The sequence below is a fragment of the Sebastes umbrosus genome, chromosome 12 (genome assembly GCF_015220745.1).
Source record: "Sebastes umbrosus isolate fSebUmb1 chromosome 12, fSebUmb1.pri, whole genome shotgun sequence".
Lineage (NCBI taxonomy): Eukaryota > Metazoa > Chordata > Actinopteri > Perciformes > Sebastidae > Sebastes > Sebastes umbrosus.
Window position 1 is genome coordinate 12,074,338 of NC_051280.1, and position 19,794 is coordinate 12,094,131.

Sequence of the window (19,794 nt, forward strand, 5' to 3'; positions counted from 1 at the left end):
CACGCTCGCATTTTTATGGGCTCACAAAGAAGAGCACTCCCATCCCATAATTTCAAGGAGAAAATGACTCGCCAACCACTGAACTGTACAAAAGTTCTGGAGAAAGTGCTTGATTATACTCAGACCCATGTCTGGTTTAACAGAAGTTATATTAAATAAATAAATAATAAAGACAGTATTGAATATTCAAACGTTCTGTAGAACTGCAACAAAATTACAAATGTAATATGAATCAAGCAATTTTTAATAATCCCACTTTGAAAATCACAGTGATATGGTCTTTGGCTGCAAAGCAAAAACCGTCCTGCCTTCTTCTGTTGGGGACTCTTTACACATTTCTTCCATCCACCCTTGTTAGGGCTCATATACACACACACACACACACACACACATCTCCATCTAGTGGCAACACAGGGGACACTTTTTAAAGTTTTAGTTCTTGAAAACTTTCAACTTAAAACCTTCATTAAGGTAGAATTTATTGCAGGACTGTTGTGTTAGACTGCATTCGTTTTAGATAAATGTACCTAATAAAGCAACTGAGTGTATATTTAAAGGGATAGTTTTGGTGTTTTGAAGTGGGGTTGTATGAGGTACTTCTCCATAGTCAGTGTATTACCTACAGTAGATGACTGTTGGCGCGCCCCTAGTTTGGAGAAGCAGATAGAAATACCGACACCGGAGCAAAGCAATGTACCGCTGTGGACGGGGGCAGCAGCAAAACATATTTTAGCCACCTAAAAGAAAGGTCCACCTAAATAAATAAATAAATAACGATATCCGTTTAAGTGTACGCTATAAGTACAATATTTTTCACCGCTTTATCTTGCCGTCAGACCACCCTTTCCGACGGGGAACTGAACTGAAAGTGAAACTTATCCATACTGTTTTTGTCAACTGAGTCTGGTGGCTTTGAAGAGAAAGGAAGCCATAAACGGGCATGATTAAAACATTTTTTTAATAACGCTATCTCGAGATCACATATTAATTATGTCGTTATCTTGGGAAAACAAGCTTTATCTCAAGAAAAGGATTATTAAACGTTATTAATAATAGTATTAAAAAATAAAACTTTTAATCATGTCCGTTTAGGGCTTCCGTAGAAGAGAGCATTGATAAATTTCATTATATTTTCACTTGAAAAATATTCTAAATACAGGATACGCTTCAACCGATATTGATTTTTTAGGTGGGTCTTTCTTTTAGGTGGCTAAAATGCGTTTTGCTGCTGCCCCAGTCCACAGCAGTACAATGCTTTGCTCCCATACTGGTACTCCTGTCTGTTTCTCCAAACTTGCAGCGTGCTGACCGTCATCTACTGTAGGTAATACACTGACTATGGATAAATACTTCATACAACCCCACTTCAAAACACCCGAACTATCCCTTTAATGCCTAAAAAACATTAATCTGCTTCATCGGGCTGGCAACATAAGCAAACAAAACCACAACTGTCATGTTTTGATCCAAAGGTTGCAAGACTCTGACTGGCACCTTGTTCCAACTGAGCCTCTGTGAGAAAAGTGCACAAACACAAACAGAAATCTCTCATGTGAAAAAATCACAGCTGCTCTAACTTCAAAAGAAAACAGTGTTGATGTAGGACCCCATCACTCCTGGTGAAAGCTGGTTAAGAAAATATGTTTTTAGGGTCTTTAAAATCTCCTGAAATTGCCTGTCATCAGTGAAACCCTTTGCAAAGTTAAATAAAACCACTTAATGTGTTTCATGTATCCACAAAGTGCTCAAGAAAACAAGGCCATTCATAGGATTCTGTACATTTGGCCTGGTTTTTATTGTGAATACCAATTAATAAGTATGGTTAAAAGAATACATACAAACAGCAGGATACAAGTTTAGACAGAACCTTTACAATAATGATGTTCGAAACTTAAAAACAGGCAGCATCTCAATCCTGTGCAATAAAGTAACATCGGGGCTGCGGTCCAACGCCGTGATGGACCGCATGACGGATGATGTTTGACGATTAACTGGTCCAGTGGTCCCAGAATAGCTGCTACTCTTTATTCATTTGATATTTTCAGCCCTCTTTGATACAACAGATTAACACTATTTCAGTCTTGCATTTAGTTGAAGGCAGCAAAAAAAAGATTTATTGTCTTTCAAAATCAACCAATGCGAAAATCAAGTTCTGGGGGAATAAAATGGCCTCTTGTTTGCAAAGTCCCAGCAGGTTGTTTTTATATTCGTACGGTGGCACAGGGGTGGCAAAAGGAGGAGCACAATAGAAACATAGTATCTCAAGAAAAATTTAAACAACACAAATATCAGATCAATACACCAATTTGTCCTGCAACTGGAAAATCTTGTTAATCATATTTAAAACGGCTTCATAATTCCTTCATGTAGTATCATTCAATATTAAACAGATAAATAATTTTCCTGTTTTCATCAGCTTTTTTTCAGTCCAGTCAGAGTTTATAAACATCAACTCTTTCCAAAGACTTTGAAGCCAAAGAGAATAGAAAGTATGGTATGAGAAGTAGACTATGTACAATATTTGATCTTAAAGTGTCGCTGTAACTGATAGCTTACCGGGAGAGAGAGGAGTTTACAAATCCCGACTGTGCTTTCCAGAATCATAAAAACCTCATTTCAGTTCTGCTTCAGGTAGAATTTGTTTTAGTGTTAGACAGCTCAGAGAAATGGATCAGGATTGAAATGCATGGGGAGGTTAGATCAGTTTTTCACATTATACCATTTGACCCTACAGTACAATAAGCATGTATCAAACACTGAGAGAAAAGTCCACGTTCTCGTGTGAGCGATTTAAATATACAACTAAGTTAGGCAGAATATCACATACTCCGCTTTTCTCTGAATACGTACATCCTGCACTGCTTTAAAATATCATAACAATAATCAAAACATAAATTAAAATGCACTACAAAAAAAAAAAACGTAGTATTCATTTTTTCAACACTGACTAAAGAGATGCTTTTTAAGACACTGGGGCGGTCCAGAGAGAGTTCGCCCCGTAGTGGCCAAGTCTGTAGTGTGTTAGGACAGCCCTGTATGGAGACTGAGCAAACCCCACATCCACCAATGAGGATCTAGAGATTGCTCGTTTTGTAAAAAGGAGAACTCTGCAGTGTGATGTGAAGAATCAATCAAGAAAAGAATAAAAAGAAAAATATGACGTTATCTGGCGTTTTTTTGTTCTCTTTGGCTTTTACACCTTTAGTTTCAGCGGGGACATCGTGACTGCAGAGTTCCCCTTTAAAAGGCTGAGACAAACAGCCAGAGCTGTGCTAACATCCAGCCCAGCCATGAGGTCATCATGTGGCTGCACTACTAGTTCAGTACAGTAAATATATATATACACAAGAGTCATGTGCATGCTTGAATTCCTCTGGTTTCTTTTTCCCTCCAAAAAAAAACAAAGTGGCTTCAGTTTTCAGTACTTCTAAAAGTTGACGACATATACAGAGTGTAGTAACGTTTTCAGCATCGCTTTACGTCCCTTTTCTAATAAAAAAAAGAAAAGGTTAATGTGAGTTGACGCCCCCCTTTTTTGTGACACGATTAGCACTGCTGTTTGCTTTAAGTGGGTGAGAAGGCTGTGGCATATTAGTGTGTGAGTGAAGGTCAATTATCAAAGGATGTGTGTGTGTGTCTGCTGTACACCTGCCTGTAGTGTGTGTGTGTTTGTGTGTAGCTCCAGTGTGCATGTTGAAGGAATGCCTGTGTGTGTGTTTCACACTTGATCAAATAGTGATTGCATATATGTATATATTGTGGTTAGGTTGAAGCGGCTACAGCTACACTCGTTTTCTCAAAGCAATTTTGTTAAAGCTGCAGTCGGTAACTTTGAGCAAATATGACAAAAGTTATTTTATAAAACTGTCACTATATCCTGACAGTAGTGCGTGACTGATAATCTGTGCTCGTAATGACATTTGCAAGATTTCAACGTGCCCGAATGAAAATCAGAGTCAAGGGCCCAATCCCAATGTCCCCCCTAAAGCCTTAAACCCTGAACCCTCAGGGACTTGGCTGGTAAACCTCACCTGGTAAATGGTCGAGTGTGAGAAGCTGAAAGGGCTTGAAATGGTATAAATATGAATAGGACAGCACTTTGCGGCGACATATCACGTTTTTATTTTAGTTTTTTTTACTGCCTATTTGAACGTCGTCCAGGCTCTTACCTTACGAGATGAGAGGTATCAAACAAATTAATTTACTTGTTTTTGTCAAACTTCATTATGTAAAATTAAAAAAACTGGTTGATGAATAAACCAGGTCTGTAATATAGTCTAATGCTTGTACTACTCTGATTTCATCTGTTTTTTTAATGTACCATCTTAAATCTTGCTAATGCCATTAGGAGCACTAGAAGGACACACAAGGAACATGATTTTTGTCACAGATTACCTGTCTCGTGCGCTAATGTCAGGATATAGTGACAGTTTTGTAAAAATAACTTTTCATCATATTTGCTCAAAGTTATCTAACGCAGCTTTAACGCTGTATTATTTACAGGTCTGTAATTTCCTAATAGTTTCCAGGAAAGAACTGTGGGATTTGATACTAATTATAGGTAATGTGGTACTATAGATAAACAGTTCAATTCATTTCCAATTAATTCATTTAAATTGCTAGTGTAATCTAAAAAGTTTTAAGTGAGTACACAGTAGGTCAGCTGAACATCCAAAAATATATATAGTATGAAGAATAAAGTTTCCAATGATAAATGACTAATGAATGAATATTTACTTGGGTTTCGATAGAGCCATTCGTTTAAGGAAACTCCTCATCAACTGCTTATAAATTCACCTAAAGCCGATCTATAAGAACTTATTTCTCCTATAATTGGTACCAAATTATGTGGTTCGGACCCATAAAATAAAAAAATGACCACATTTCTCAATAGTCCTATCATAAACAGAAAGCAGTTAATGTCAGGTCTCTTACATAAATATATGGACAATGCATATATTGCTATCAGATCTAGATTTGGAAGTGATCAGACTCGACCGAAACTTAAATAAGTGCAACCGAAGATAAAAGTGCAGCTGAAAGCTCCTCTGTGTCTTCACGTCCGAGTCGTGTAAAGACACAAAGAAGAATGAAAATGCAGAAACGTCATTAATGAAAAGACCACAGAGTGTCTCAGTTTTCAGACCGTGTGCGTCTCGGAGTGAGCTCTTCAAATCAAACCCTAATAATGATCACTTCGAAACCTGGAGTGAGAAGTGTAACTGTATATTTATCTGCCAGATAAAACAACACAAAGTGTGTCACGTTTAGTCGACTCTATTTGAATGTTTTCATCCATCTGGTGCCCCATGATAAAACACCGTAATAAAAGAGATGATCTACGACCACTATTTGATCAGGTCTGGTGCACGTGTATGCGTGAGGGCAGCGGTGAGCTCAGGGGTTCCTATAGCAAGGCTTTCTCTGAGTAGGGGACCTGCGAGGCGTCTGAAGGTGCTATGCTCGGCCCGGAGGGGGCGCTGTAGTTTGGCGGCTGCGTCATGCATTGGGCTGGGTTCTGGTAGGACTGTAAGTCTGCTGGGGCCATGCTGCCTGGAGCGGCAGTGTAGACTGGCGGCTGGCCCATGTACATATGAACGTCACTGCAAAAAAGAGGGAAGCAGCATTAGTGATGACACTACGGCAAGCTGGAATCATTAAATGCCGGCAGTAGGTTAATAATACTGTAAACTCTCTAATAAAATCCAGTATTCAAATACTGTCTAAGTCTTATTAGCCGTGACCAGCACGAATAATTACATGCTAGTTGCTAATAAAGGCTGGGTGACACTAAGGAGCATGGAATTATCCTGTAATTTAAATTTAACTTGCATGGTAATTTCATCCTAATTTAGATTTCAACAGCACTAATTCCATCTATACAAGAACAGAGTGAAGTCACACTCAACATCTGCTGCTCTGAATTTCTCTTTTTAACACACAAATACTGTTTTCATTTGCAAAGTCACACATTTATTTTTTTGTTTTGAGTGCTTTTAAGTTGTTGTTAATAAAACAACACTTACAATTTAAAAAGCCAACCAGGAAATGGGAGGGATCAGGGATGCTCAACTTGCTTTTGCAAAATGACAGGGGGCCAGTTAATTATTTAATTTATCATTATTATTTGATGGATATTTAGGGCTTAGCCCGGACGTCTGTCGGTGGTCCCCTTTTTTTTTTTATAAACAACTTCTATTAGTCGATTTTGATGTTTTTGTATGCACTCTGGCACATTATTTACATTAAAAACACGAAAAAATAAAACTACCGCCTCGTGGTTGTATGCCCCCGCCAACCAGTGAAATTGCAGTTTACATCCATGTCTGTCCAAAAGGTCATCACTTCATCATTTTATCCAGTTAGACATTTGTGTGTGATATTGTCGTTTTATGAGGTCACAGTGACCTTTGACCACTAATCAGTTCATCCTCAAGTCCAAGTGGACGTTTGTGCCAAAAGATATTCCCCCCAGGTGTTCTTGAGATATCACAACAATGGTATGTACGGACAGAAATTCTTTATTTTCAGATTAATTTGATGGAATATTCTTGGCTTAGCCCGGACCTCTAACGGGTGGTCTTTTATTTGATAAACAAGCTCCATTAGTCTATGTTTATGCTTTTTATGGATTCTGGCACCTTGTTTACATTAAAACTACAAAAACAATTCCCATTTTGAGTCAATTCATTTTCATTAGAATTAGAAAATTGTCAGCGGGCCATCTGGCACTCTATCACGAGCCAAAGCCGTAAATCGAGTCATTCATTTGAGCTGCTTGGAGCCTTTTAATGTTAGACATTTGTAGGAAGTGTCATTGATGGTAACTCAAGAAGTGAAACGTAGAGCAGCAGAGTGTTGAGTATGACATGACTCTGTTGGGGGTAGTGAGAAATTAGTAATGTGTATTTAGATTAAATTGAATTTATCGAGACAACAGGTAAACATGGAAGAAGCTTTGAGTTTGCATTAACAGCAAAAAACAGGAGCAGATCAGAAAACATGGAGGCTTCATATTAAAATATGCTTCAACTACAGGGACAATTATTAAAGAAAGGTTGTCTATCATATATGCCTGTAACAAATAAAGACCTGGTTCTGTCTATACATGAGTGAAAAAGGAAACAAGGAGGTGTTTTGGTATTATGTTGCTGTTTTAAATAGGCTAGACTTTCATTTCTTCCTTGTTAAATAGTACATAGAGGAGAGTGAGAGTGAATACTGGCACTCTGGAGAAGAGAGTTGTAACTTGCAATGTGCTTTAGTCAACCAGAATAAGAAGCCACTGGGGTATGTGAGACTTACCTGGGAGCTGGCTGACCAGGTATGGGGGTCCCAGCAGGAAGCTGCTCCATGGGAACAGTGTAACCCTGCACTGCGGTACCGCTCATGGCATACGAACCTGATGCAGGCTGACCAGGGTAGACCTGTGGTCAGAAACATGAACAGTGAGTGTTAATGAGGGAGTAGGTCTAAGATCAACAGCAATTAGGGATGGGAATCATAAAACCGGTTCCGGTTGAGAACCGGTTCCAAATTGTCCGATGTTATCAATTTCTTTCATCGATGCCGTCGTGTTTTTCTGACAGTTGCGCGTTGCAAAAACGCATGCGTCATGACGTCAAACTGTGCGTCTACGCTGCTGGAAACTAGTCGCTCTACAACAACAAGCCCCACTCATCTGGAGTACCATCCAGATAGTTTTGGTATGATGTATGAGGTTTGGGGATACCAACTGTGTATCAACCTGATGCAGTGATACGCAACGGCAATCTTGGTCCCAGAACATAAATTTGAAAAGTTTCAAAAACAACATCCTTTCTTGATGAAGACATGGTTACTACTGGATCATTTAAAGACTTCATTATGAAGTTTCTAACTTTTTGTGCTAAGAAAAGTGGCATGATAAACAAAAGGAAAAATGCGCACCTGCCCTTTTAAAAGGCCTTTATACACGTCAATATATTTGTTCTAACTGTTGTTTTTGTCATGAATACTTTCACACAGAACGTGAATATTACGTGGCAAAAAAGCGACACACTTTTCTTTCAGAGTGAGGCCGATTTTCTGAGCTTTTGCACTGCGAATAAAGGCATCAACCAATTATGCTGTGAAGAACCGGTTGAGTTGCGCCTATATTATGACACAACAAGGAGGTTTCATAGGCCGAACCAAGACGGTAAAGATTATTACTCCTTTCAACCTTGTCAAAGGCAGCACAGACCAGATCAACGCCTTCCGTTCTTGCCTTTCACAATAAAAGCCATACACATACTGTATAATAATCGCAGGCCAGTATTTTGCATTTTGTGTCATTTATTCATTACGCCCCCGGTGTGTAAAGGCCTTAAGACTGAGGAAATTGTGTACATCCAGAATTGTGCTAGCACACTAAGTTCACTTAAAACATTCACTCCTTTGGTATTCCCATTTGTAAGGTAGACAGTTTTGACTTTTATGCTTGTAAAAATATATTTTTTGGGCTGACTGACTGTGTAAGTGTGTAAGTACCTGTTGTGCTACGTTGGCAGGTTGCTGCATGTAGTACTGTTGGCTCTGCAGCTTGGCATACATGGCGTAAACTGGATCCTCATTCATTAGCTTGGCATACAAAGACAGAGCTTCCATCACCTTCACATTCAGATCTGACAGCTCCGAGTGCTTCCTGAGAATACAAACACACGCACACACACACAAAAATAAGTCTGATTTTCTTTACTAAATATTTACAGAACGTTTGAATTATGTAGGCCAGTGTTACATGTTTTCTGCCCACCATCTGAATCGTTAAATTAATGTACCTGTCTACATCCTCCAACTTCTGGTCAATGAGGGGTCCCATTTGATTGCAGGCACCTGATGAAAAATACAACAAACACAATTTCATCTGTAGTCAATAATAATCCACCTTTACAAAACAAAATACCAGATTAACTTTTGCATACTGACAATTACTTTCGTCTCACTTACAGTCACTTTATACAGTATCAAGTTCAACCATAAATTCAGTTTACCTTCTAACTGTAGCAACTCGACGCTGTCTGACTGGTTGTCTGTGGGATCTGCACTCTGGATCATTTGCAGTAGCTGGTCCATTTTGTCCTGAAAGATTTCAATAAAGTTCATGTGATGACACTTTGATGAGTGAATCTTTCAAAACAGTTTGGAAAGAAACAAGTTCGCCAATTTATTTTTTTTCTAAAATAGAAAACCTAGTCTATGTTAGTCTGTGGTTTTTGTCAGATCCTGCTTGGGAACAAAACTCTTAATTCATTGATGCAACAGTGAGATCTCAATGAGGCAGAGAAAGGTGTAAGGGAACTTACTTCGTCTATATATACAGGCTCTTGCTCTGGCTCTATGGTCTCCACCTGGATGTCCTCACTGAACTGTACCGTCTTCTTCTCGGTCTTCACTGTAGATGTCCAAGTAAATGCGGCAGCGGCAAAACAATGTAAGAGTAGCAATCAGTCACACACACATACGAGGTCAGGATGCTCTGACTGAACACTCAGTTACGGTCTGATACTAGCGCAAAAGACTGGTCCAGATATCAGATGAAAATAAAAGATTTGTCATAATCGTCTTGAAATGTAATGTAATGTTCATATTTGTTAGTTTTTGTGCAACATGCTGTAAAAAGAGGTAGCAACACACAACACAATAATGGTCAATAGCATTATTTTGATTGAAACCAATAGCATAATGCACACGTGCGGTATGAGTGTTTTTTTAAGAGATGACACACTTGCAGAAGCATCATGCCAAAGAATATGATGAACAAGCAACAAGCGATGATCAGAAAAGTGTGGCAAAGGAACAAATATTTGGATGTGGTTATTAAGAAGCGTGACAAACTCCCACTAGATGACAACAAAGCAAAGCTGATGACCGATCATGATCGATTAAGCTAGATGACTGACCCCTTTCTGTGGGATTTTAACAATTTATTAACATGTTAAAACAGGTGTAGGTAATCTGCTTCAAAAACACTTTTGTTATATTTGCTGAAATTCTCTTTAAATCCCGACAGCTATCAATAAATCAAATGCTCTGACAAAAAAAACACGGCATCTGTGCAGTGTTGTTCTGTCAAGAGATGCAGTGACTTAAACCAAGTAATATTAGAAGAGCTATGAGTAAGGAAAAGTCTGCAAGCCGCTAGGCTAATTCAGGAAGTGTAAAATGCCATTGGCATTGAGGAAGTGTCCCGTCTTAGAGTTGCTATGTGAACACCTTATCAACATGGGAGTGGGCAAATATGCTTCTTTATGCAAATGTATGTATATATTTATGATTAGAAATCAATTAACAACACAAAATAATGACAAATATTTTCCAGAAACCCTCACAGGTACTGCATTTATAATAAAAAATATGCTCATATCATAACATGGCAAACTCAAGCCTAACAGGCAACAACAGCTGTCAGTGTGTCAGTGTGCTGACTTGACTATGACTTGCCCCAAACTGCATGTGATTATCATAAAGTGGGCAGGTCTGTAAAGGGGAGACTCGTGGGTACCCATAAAACCCATTTTCATTTACATATCTTGAGGTCAGAGGTCAAGGGAGCCCTTTGAAAATGACCTTGCCAGTTTTTCCTCGCCAAAATTTAGCGCAAGTTTGGAACGTTATTTAGCCTCCATCTCGACAAGCTAGTATGACATGGTTGGTACCAATGGATTCTTTAGGTTTCTTAGTGTCATACGATGCCAGTATCTTAACTGTAGCTTTAAACAGAGCCCACTACACCTTAGAAATCACAAGTTGCGTTAATGCGTTAAAAGCATAGGGTTGTTCAAACAAATTCGCGTTAACGCGATAATACCGCGTTAACTTTGACAGCCCTAAATTATATATGTGCCAAACCTACATTAAACTGTTCACACTTGTGTGAACCAGCAAGTACACAAATTCCTTTCAAAACATTTAGAAACAGCAATGAGCTTTACGACTGAAATATGGAGCTCAAATATCCTGTGGCATAAACTACATCTGACAGGACGCTACATAAAGGTTTTGCTTTGCAGAAAGGGACGCCAGACGATAAACAGTTTTGTGGCTACACACACAATAGAATCCATTTTTGCAGCAGTGAAGGGGATGTTAATGCATGGTGATTTAAAAAGGGCATGAGCCGTACTACAAGTCAGTGCCAAGAACATAAAAGCAGCGTAATGAATGTTAACAGTTCAGCAATTACTGAAAAAAAAAAGATTCTGTATCAATACGGCAGACAGTGAAAGCTGTTGTGTCAGTATCAGAAATAGAAAGAGTCGAATAAAGCTCTCTCTAAGAAGAGGAAATGTACAGGCAGTGTTGCTGTGAAAACTCACTGATCACTTTCTGTCCAGAGTCTTGATTGTACTGTGTTTCTTTGTGTTGTTTGACCAGCCGAGTGCCAGTGATAAAGTATTTCCCACTCTAGGATCAATAAAGTAATATTGCTAATGGACTAAATGGCCTATCAAAGAACTAGAGATGACATAAGTGGATAAAGGGTGTGTTTTGTGCGTGTGTACTCACTCATCTCAGGCTCTGCAGTGAGGTCAGCTGTGACAAAGTTAGAGGGGAACAACCCCACTCCCTGGTATGTTTCCCCCTTCCACCAGTTAGGGTCACTGCAATAAAAAATGAAAACCCTCAGACATGATCAAACAACAGATTTAAATGACCGCTGTGCACGGGGTATGCTTAGTCTTTTAGCAGATTTAAACTGTTGTCTTCTCTGGGCTGCATTAAGATCTCATATTAGAGAACAAAAAAACAGATTTGATTAGCAGATTATTTCACGATTTAGTAAACGATGCACGGTTTCAAGCTTCTTTAACCCTTTAAAGATGGACCTCCTGGGACAAGATCCTGTTTAAATCGATGTAAAATAAAAACCATGATAGCTAGAGCATTCACTGTTTTTGCAGCAGAAAGATGAGGCTTCTGTCTTTCATGTCAGACAATGAAGCGTTAAGAAGATATTTTGTTCATGCTTCTACATTTAGAAATCTTTCAGATCAATATGTTTTTTGTGTGTATTTAGTTACATTTTATGAAAAACTTGTCAGATTTTTGTATTATTTTAAAAATGTATGACACAATTTCAATACCTTTTATCAATTATTATGGTTTATTGACTTACATAACCTTTTAGTTTAGGTTGCACAGATTTTAGGGATTTGAAGCATTTGAAGATACTCCAACAAATGACATCACAATAAGCAACAATACCAATGTAGTTAAAAGGGTTAAAACATCAGGCTATCTTTACCAAACTAAGAAAATACCACCAAGCCGTCAATCCTCTCAGTCATGTGACAAATCCTTGCATACGGCTTTCACCTGCTTAATTTGTGTCTGTGTGAAAACTCACCTATCGTCCAGGATAGTGATGATTTCTCCCGACTTGAAGGTGAGCTCGTTGTCCTCGGCGGCCTCAAAGTCGTAGATGGCGCGGACTTTCCTGCCGTCGGACTTGTGTGAGGAGAGCAGGCCGGAGGTGTTTGGGTAAAGGCCCGACAGGGAGGTCTGCGGCTGCTGACGTTGCTCCTTCAGTGACAGCTCAATAGCTGCACACAAAAAAGACAGATATGTAAAATCATGTTTGCCCTTGAAAAGTCCTTAAATATTGCTGAACATCTGCAAAGCATTAATCCGATGTAAATGGATTAATGCAAATGTGATTTATGGAATGCAAATAAAAAATTAAAGGTGATAGTGTGCATGTTTTAAGGACAACGCCTCTTTCAAATACATTTCTACATTGACGACTGAGTATTGAAAAACTTAAATAAGCATTTCAGTGTGCAAAGACATTCTAATTGTCTGATTATCAGCTGGAAGCCTCCTTACCTTTGGCCAAGTCTTCTTCTTCTTTTTGTTTGATGAGGTGGAGGGATCCTTTGCCACTAAAGCAGGGCTTGCTTTTGCTTGCTCTGCAGCCTGTGAAAAAAATTGATAATCGCATGCTCATGTGAATCAACAACTAGATGATTAAAAAGGATGAGTCTCAATGTTTAAGCAAAACAATCACAAATTCTCCAATCAAATAAATCACTTTTTGTTTAATAATTTTTTGGCCATTTTGCATTTATTAGGTAATGAAATATTGGAAGCAAGGGAGGGGTACTGCACATGGCTGAGCAATTAATCCAATTTTATTTTCAATTATGATTTTGTCTTCCAACAATTATGAAAAAACAAGATAGTCAAGAGAAAACGATTATTGTGCCGCATTCCATTTCGCGATAATGCTCTTGTTTTGTCTTGTATTATAGTTCCAGCGCACCCCTTTCCTTTACAGCGGTGCGCTTTCGCCCTGCCCGGTGGGTCAAGGACGGCCACATTTTCTCTGTGGTGGTGCGCCTCGACCGACTCTAGGTCGGTTTGTAAAGGCCCGGGGTGAAGGTGGCTCACGCCTCCGGCCCTGAGCTTTACAGCACCCCTCGCCCAGACCTCGCCGCTTCCTAGGGCCGTGGACTTTGTGCTTGCTGTGCCCTTCCTCCCTGCAGGGAGGGGCGGGGCCTCCTTCTCCCGACGTGACTGTCAATCAGGGCGGACTGTCCTCAGTACGTCAAAGGTCTGCGGCGATGTTGGCAACCCACCGTCTTGAAACACGAAACCCCCTCTCGTTTACCATGCTTTGTGGGTGTGACTTTTTTGTGTCATCACCATTCATATCCATACAACCAATGTGTTTATGATTAAATTGTTTACTGGAGAACAAAGTTCTTCATAGATCTATCCTCTTAATTGTGCACCTTGATGCATTTAACATTAAAATGTACCGAATTTTCTTTCTAAATGCGTTTCCAAGTTTACTCAAGTCGATGAGTAATCGTATTTTACTGACCAAAATAATCATGATTATGAATTTTGCCATAATCGAGCAGCCCTAGTGCGACATGCAACAAAAGTTCTGGGCAGGAATTGAAATGGGGACATTACAGTTGTATGGTATGGGTCTGACTCACCACTAGTCCACAAGGACATCCCTAAATACAGCAATTTAAAAATGAACCTTTCACACAGAGTATGCTAATGCAATTCCACACTACACACCTACCTGGGAGCCAACAGCTGGGAAAGTAACACCCTGCTCGCGTAGATTCTTGATCATAGCTGAGATCAGACTGAGTTGGGGATCGTTGCGAAAGTCCTCTGCCCACTCCACCATCAGGGCTTTCAGCTTCTCACACACTTTGGGGTGGCCCTAGGGACACATCATAAAAAAGGCACATCATTAGAACAAGGAACTGGATGTAGCATGACCTCATTATAAGTAATCAAATATAATTTATGTGGACAACCCACTGAAAGTAAAAATGACATCACACACCTTGTTTAAGACGTTACTGACTTCACTGGCAAACTCTCTGGAGCACACCTCCAAGTGGAATATCTTCCCACAGTTTGACACACAAGCACCAAGGAGCTGTGAGGACATTGGTACAAACAGTTCATCAGACTATTAACTATTAAATGACTCACTATATTAACTCACTATTAAATCCATAGCAACATGTGACAAACATGTAGCACATATTAGGATAACACATAGAATAAAGTCGGTTACTCAACTAGCTCCCATCTCAGTGAAAGGTTAATTAAGGGTATGACAAGAAGACTATGGCTGTGTCCGAAATCATTCACTCATTCACTACTACCTACTCACTATGCAGGGAGTTGTATATAGTGAGCTCATCTGCAAAATGAAAAAAACACTTTCGGACACTACTCAGATCATTTTCTCTGCACTGTTAATTACGTCACTGCTGTCGCACAATTAAAACTTGCCTAATGCCATAATAAATACTGACATGTATTTTTGTGTGTGAGGAATACATATGTAAGCTATTTTGTTGAGTTGTCTCCTGGCAAAATGCTCTGAGTTAATTTAAGTTATCCTTGGTAGGCAGTGATGCAGCGTGTATGTCTAGGGCTTTTATTGTGAAAGGTAAGTAGTGAGTGATTTTCGGATACAGCCTATGTTGTGCCTCCATGGATCGAACAATTACACTTACAGACCTTTTCAATGGCATTCTGTTGCTAGGGCAACAACGTTGGTACAAGTTTACCTCCTGTCAGCTACTGCATTAACAAATATTGCAACAGGAAATACAAAGGGGCCCATTTAGAAGGTTTATGTTGTCAGGTTTGAAAAGGTCTACATCAAACAAGGTTTGTTTACAATCTGCTTACTGTCAGTGCCTGCATGGCCACATGAGGATCCTTATGGTTCACTCTTCTCATTATAGAGCGGAGACATTCTTTAGGCCTGCAAAAGAACGGTAGAAATCAGATGAACTGCTTGGCAAGGACCAAAGAACAATCCAGCTATGTTAAAGTTACTACGAGGAACTTTCAGTGTTGATTTTGGCGGTCCCTGTGGACAAAAGCGGTAGTGTTTCTGAGCGCCAGAGTCCCTTTAGAAAACCCGATGACGGGCATGAAGAATAACTAGAAATAGCTAATCTTCTGGCTGATGGTCTTGTTTACTTACAGTATCTAGGTCATATTGATGCATCAGTATTAAATTAAGACTGTTTCATAATCAGTTAAAAGTTCCTCACAGTAACTTCAAGTAAATAAGTCACTATATAAGTATTTATTTTAAATTGGTGTCCCTGGGTTCTATCTCCAACCCTGGGAACCGTGTGTTTTACGATTGAAAAACCATTGAAGGAAATTTCATGCAATGCCTGATAAATGTGTGTCAGGTTTAGTATGAAGACAGTTAACCTACCCGGTGCGTGACTGCCCTATCTTATCACATATGTCCAGAATGAGGCCCCAGTCCTCGGCTGTGTTCATCTCACTGGTTGCTTTCTCTGCAGGGAAGAAGCACAACAACCGACGTAAGCACAAAAGTTAAAGATTGCAAAGGCACCTTTCATGACTTATTCTATTTAGAGGCAGAGAGGAGAGGTGAGAATCCTCCTATGTTCAGAACATAATAAGGCTTCTTGAAACACAAATTGTAGTTGCAAGCTGTGTGTGTGTGTGTGTGTGTGTGTGTGAGATCGTCTCCTTTTTTGTTAACCCTACAAGGAGCATAAACATTAGAGGGATACAGACAAAATAACAGAAGCCCCTAACAATACAACAGCTCTGCAGTAAATGCCAATCTGAAGATCATCATGTTTGGTTTGTGTTGAGACTGTTGGCATTCAGTGGTGGAGAGAGTTCCATTTTGCCATTGCACTTTTCCGTTTTTTTAAATGTCCTCATCATCCTTGTGCCAAATTTCATAATTATGTACTTGACTTGTAAGTTCCCTAATTTTTCCATAAAAATTCACTAATAAAAGTGGTGAAAGCAAGACCTCTTATAAAGCTGACACATACTGCTGTCTCCAGCCATATGACCCATGTGTTTAGCTGCTTTTGTAATCGTGACATTTATGCTTTGTAGCTTTCCTTTTTAAGAAAATATACCGATTAATGTATTTAATTCAGTGGTGGTGGAAGTTTCTCTTTGCCATTGCACTTTTCCGTTTTTTTAAATATGTCATCATCATCCTCGTGCCAAATCACATAATTGTGTACTTAACGTGTCTTGTAGGTTACCTCATGTTTCCATTAAAAGATCACTAATAAAAGTGGTGAAAGTAAGACTTCTTATAAAGAGGACACATACTGTTGTATCCAGCCATGTGGCTCATGTGTTTAGCTGCTTTTGTAATTGCTCTAGCAGGTGGGCGGTGCTTGGTATTTCTTCAACTGATCTCCACATGGCTGCCGGGTCACAAACTTTCTCATTTTACAGCTAAACAGTACACTACAAGATGATTCTGAAAACATTTGAAGTGAGAAATAGGCATTACAGTAACAGAATACTGATTCATATTTGATCAGCGCTGCCTAGTTTGACTGTTTGATTGGAGTTTGCGAGTGATTGACAGCTGCCTCCGTTGAATAACCAATAGGACCGCTCTCGCTCTGAAATGACCTGTGATTGGCCAAAGTCTCCAGTCATGGGCTAGATTTTCTAAAGCCTGAAAACAGAGCCATGAGGAGGTGCAGAAGTCTAGTTTTCTCTCAGAACACTTGAATTACAATATGCTGAAAGGTTATTGTGGAATTTTTCCTCAATGATGCCAAAAACATTCTGGCTACTGCAGGTTTAACTTACTTTTATAGCACATTTGAGGTTGGCCCCTGATCATATCACTGACTTATGATCCCGAATGCAGCCTGAGATCCTCTGACAGAGGTCTGTTGGTAATTCCTAGCTCAAAGCTATAAACCAGATGAGACTGAACCTTTGGACCCACGACTCTGGAACGACCTGCCAGAGGAGATCAGGCAGTCCAGCTCCGTTTCTTCTTTCAAATCTCTCTTAAAAACGCACTTTTTCCGAATTGTTTTCTCTTGAATCGGTTATTCTTCCGTTTTACTTCAATTGTTTTTACGGCGTTTTAGTTATTCATACCTTGCTTGTTATTGTTACTATATCAATCTATTTTTATTTATTATTTATCTGTTGATTTCTCTTGTTTGTTTTTTTATGTCTTAAGCACTTTGTAATTTGTTATTACTGCTCCTAAGGATGGGTTAAATGAAGAGGTCAAATTTCATGCATGTACCTGTATGTGTATGACAAATATAATAAAGTTTAGGTTGTTTTTTTATTGAAAAGCTATATAAATATTATTATTATTATTATTATTATACAGACATTGTAATTGATTACAAATACCATAATAAAGTATTTTATTTACATCCCTAATCCCTAATTACAAGTAGATATTCACCAACACAGAGATATTAAAAGCACATTTATACACAAACAGCCTGAAAACAACCACTCAAGCTGAAATAACACCTGACAGTCCAAAACACCCATTATAAGCTTTACCAAATTAGCATTTACTGCTGGATTTGAGGGCTATAGTTTTGCACATGGACTGTTTTATATGGTATCCTGTATAATTAGTTTCCCCCCTCTCTTGCAGCAGCACACTGACTGTATACCGTTACATGCTAATGAAGTGGTTAACCACTCCACACAGAACAAAGAGAGAAAAGGAAACGCATTGTGACTTTATGGTTTCACACACACCACCACAGCTTCCTCTTTCACTGACATCATCAACAGTGAGATTTCAGGCTCATCTATATTGGTGAGCCAACAACACACGATGGGACACATTGGAAGTGATGATGAGGCAGATGGCTAGCTATATTTTAGTTATTCATACCTTGCTTGTTATTGTTACTAAATCAATTATATTTTATGTTATGTCTTAAGCACTTTGTAACTTGTTATCACTGCTCCTAAGGATGGGTTAAATGTAGAGGTCAAATTGCATGTATGTATATGACAATATAATAAAGTTTAGGGGTTTTTTTAATTGAAAAGTGCTTTATAAATATTATTATTATTATTACACAGACAATTTAATTGATTACAAATAGCAGGTTTCACACACACCACCACAGCTTCCTCTTTCACTTGCATCAACAGAGAGATTTCAGGCTCATCTATATTGGTGGGATGGGACACATTGAAGTGATGATGAGGCATGATGGCTAGCTAACTTAAATCATCTCATGAAAACATCTCTGTCCGACGTCTATCAACAGTTAACCTGACTAAAAACAAAATCTACTTTACAAATAATACGACTTAAAAGAATATATTTTACAAGTAACTAAATGTCAGTTGCTGCTAGCTGAGAGCTAGCTAAATCTCTTCATAATAAGGGTGCAAGCTAGTTAGCTAACAGAGCGAATCACAACAAACAAAACACATCTAATAACATAAACTGTTGCTTGTCAATTTATACAGCCCACATTATACACTAAGAGGCAGTCATTTGGCTCCAGTACTGCAGGTCTCCAGGGTGATACTGAAGCTACAGGCAGCTGAGGAACACAAACAACAAAGCTGTATAATCACAGCTAAAGTTAGCTCCTAGCCTGCTAGCTGCTGAGTACTCACCAACATCTTGGTCAAAAGGGTTGGTCGTGAAGAGAGGCATTGCTGGTGTCTTGACAACAGATTCCCCCCCGGTATTTTCTTTTCTTCCCCCTCTTTCTATCTTATTTCATACAATAAACACGCATAGTATCGACAAACTTCATGAATGTGTCAGCTTCAGCTGGTTGATGTGATTCTACACAGTCACTGCTTCAGCAGACGGCAACAAGCGAGGCATTCTGGGTAAATCAAGCAGACAACTAGTGATGGGAGTTACGGCTCTTTTTAGTGAGTCAGATCATTTGGCTCAGCTCACCAAAGAAGAGCCGGCTCTTTCGGCTCCCAAACGGCTTTTTGTTTTACCACTTCTGCCTTTTATAGTTCAGCCAAATTTAGTGATTTTTTTGATGATGATTAGTATGTGTGCACATATATCACTTAAAGGGACTATTTGTAACTTTTTAAGCGTATAAATGTAGCAGGTCGCCACACATGCGCGTTCGCAAATGCGCGCTCGCAAATGCGTGCTCGCGTGTGGCTGGAGCCTCGTCTCCGCTGCCTGCTCTCCTTCACTCAGAATGCGCGCGCGTCCTTGCTGTCTCGCTCCACCTCTAGACGTGAACGCGCGCTCACTACACACTGCAGAAGAGTTAGTTTAGCTAATGAATGCACAGGGGACGTTTGTGCAGAAATAAATGCTGCAGCTCCTCCAGACCAACAGAGGTTTCCCGTGTCTTGTGAAGTGACGGAGCTCTTCAGAGAGTTACGTTACCCTCTCGTTACCGACCGGGTGTCGGTGTCTCCTCTGCTCTCTCCGGCTGCGGGCGGAGAGAGCAGGGAGACACGCTGCAGAGCCCCGCTGCTTCAGCCTGC

General features: G+C 39.5%; 1 protein-coding gene and 1 long non-coding RNA gene across 2 annotated transcripts in view; both read right to left on the reverse strand.

Moving 5' to 3' along the window:
* Window positions 1–226: 226 nt before the first annotated feature.
* LOC119499253 lies at window positions 227–4,300 on the reverse strand. Its single transcript, XR_005209356.1, has 2 exons — window positions 3,345–4,300; window positions 227–393 (listed from the first exon to the last, which is right to left on the reverse strand). It is a non-coding gene; the product is annotated as an uncharacterized LOC119499253 (long non-coding RNA).
* Window positions 4,301–4,365: 65 nt separating this feature from the next.
* The window catches only part of LOC119499050 (collectin-12-like), a 60,088-nt gene continuing 44,659 nt past the window's right edge, over window positions 4,366–19,794 (reverse strand). Inside the window, 15 exon segments of the mRNA XM_037788233.1 lie at window positions 4,366–5,603; window positions 7,306–7,427; window positions 8,512–8,665; window positions 8,802–8,856; window positions 9,015–9,102; window positions 9,327–9,415; window positions 11,530–11,624; window positions 12,371–12,566; window positions 12,850–12,876; window positions 12,879–12,939; window positions 14,063–14,209; window positions 14,336–14,431; window positions 15,199–15,274; window positions 15,743–15,827; window positions 18,943–19,047. Of these exon segments, the coding sequence (XP_037644161.1) occupies window positions 5,408–5,603; window positions 7,306–7,427; window positions 8,512–8,665; window positions 8,802–8,856; window positions 9,015–9,102; window positions 9,327–9,415; window positions 11,530–11,624; window positions 12,371–12,566; window positions 12,850–12,876; window positions 12,879–12,939; window positions 14,063–14,209; window positions 14,336–14,431; window positions 15,199–15,274; window positions 15,743–15,827; window positions 18,943–19,047 (1,592 nt within the window). The 3' untranslated portion in view covers window positions 4,366–5,407.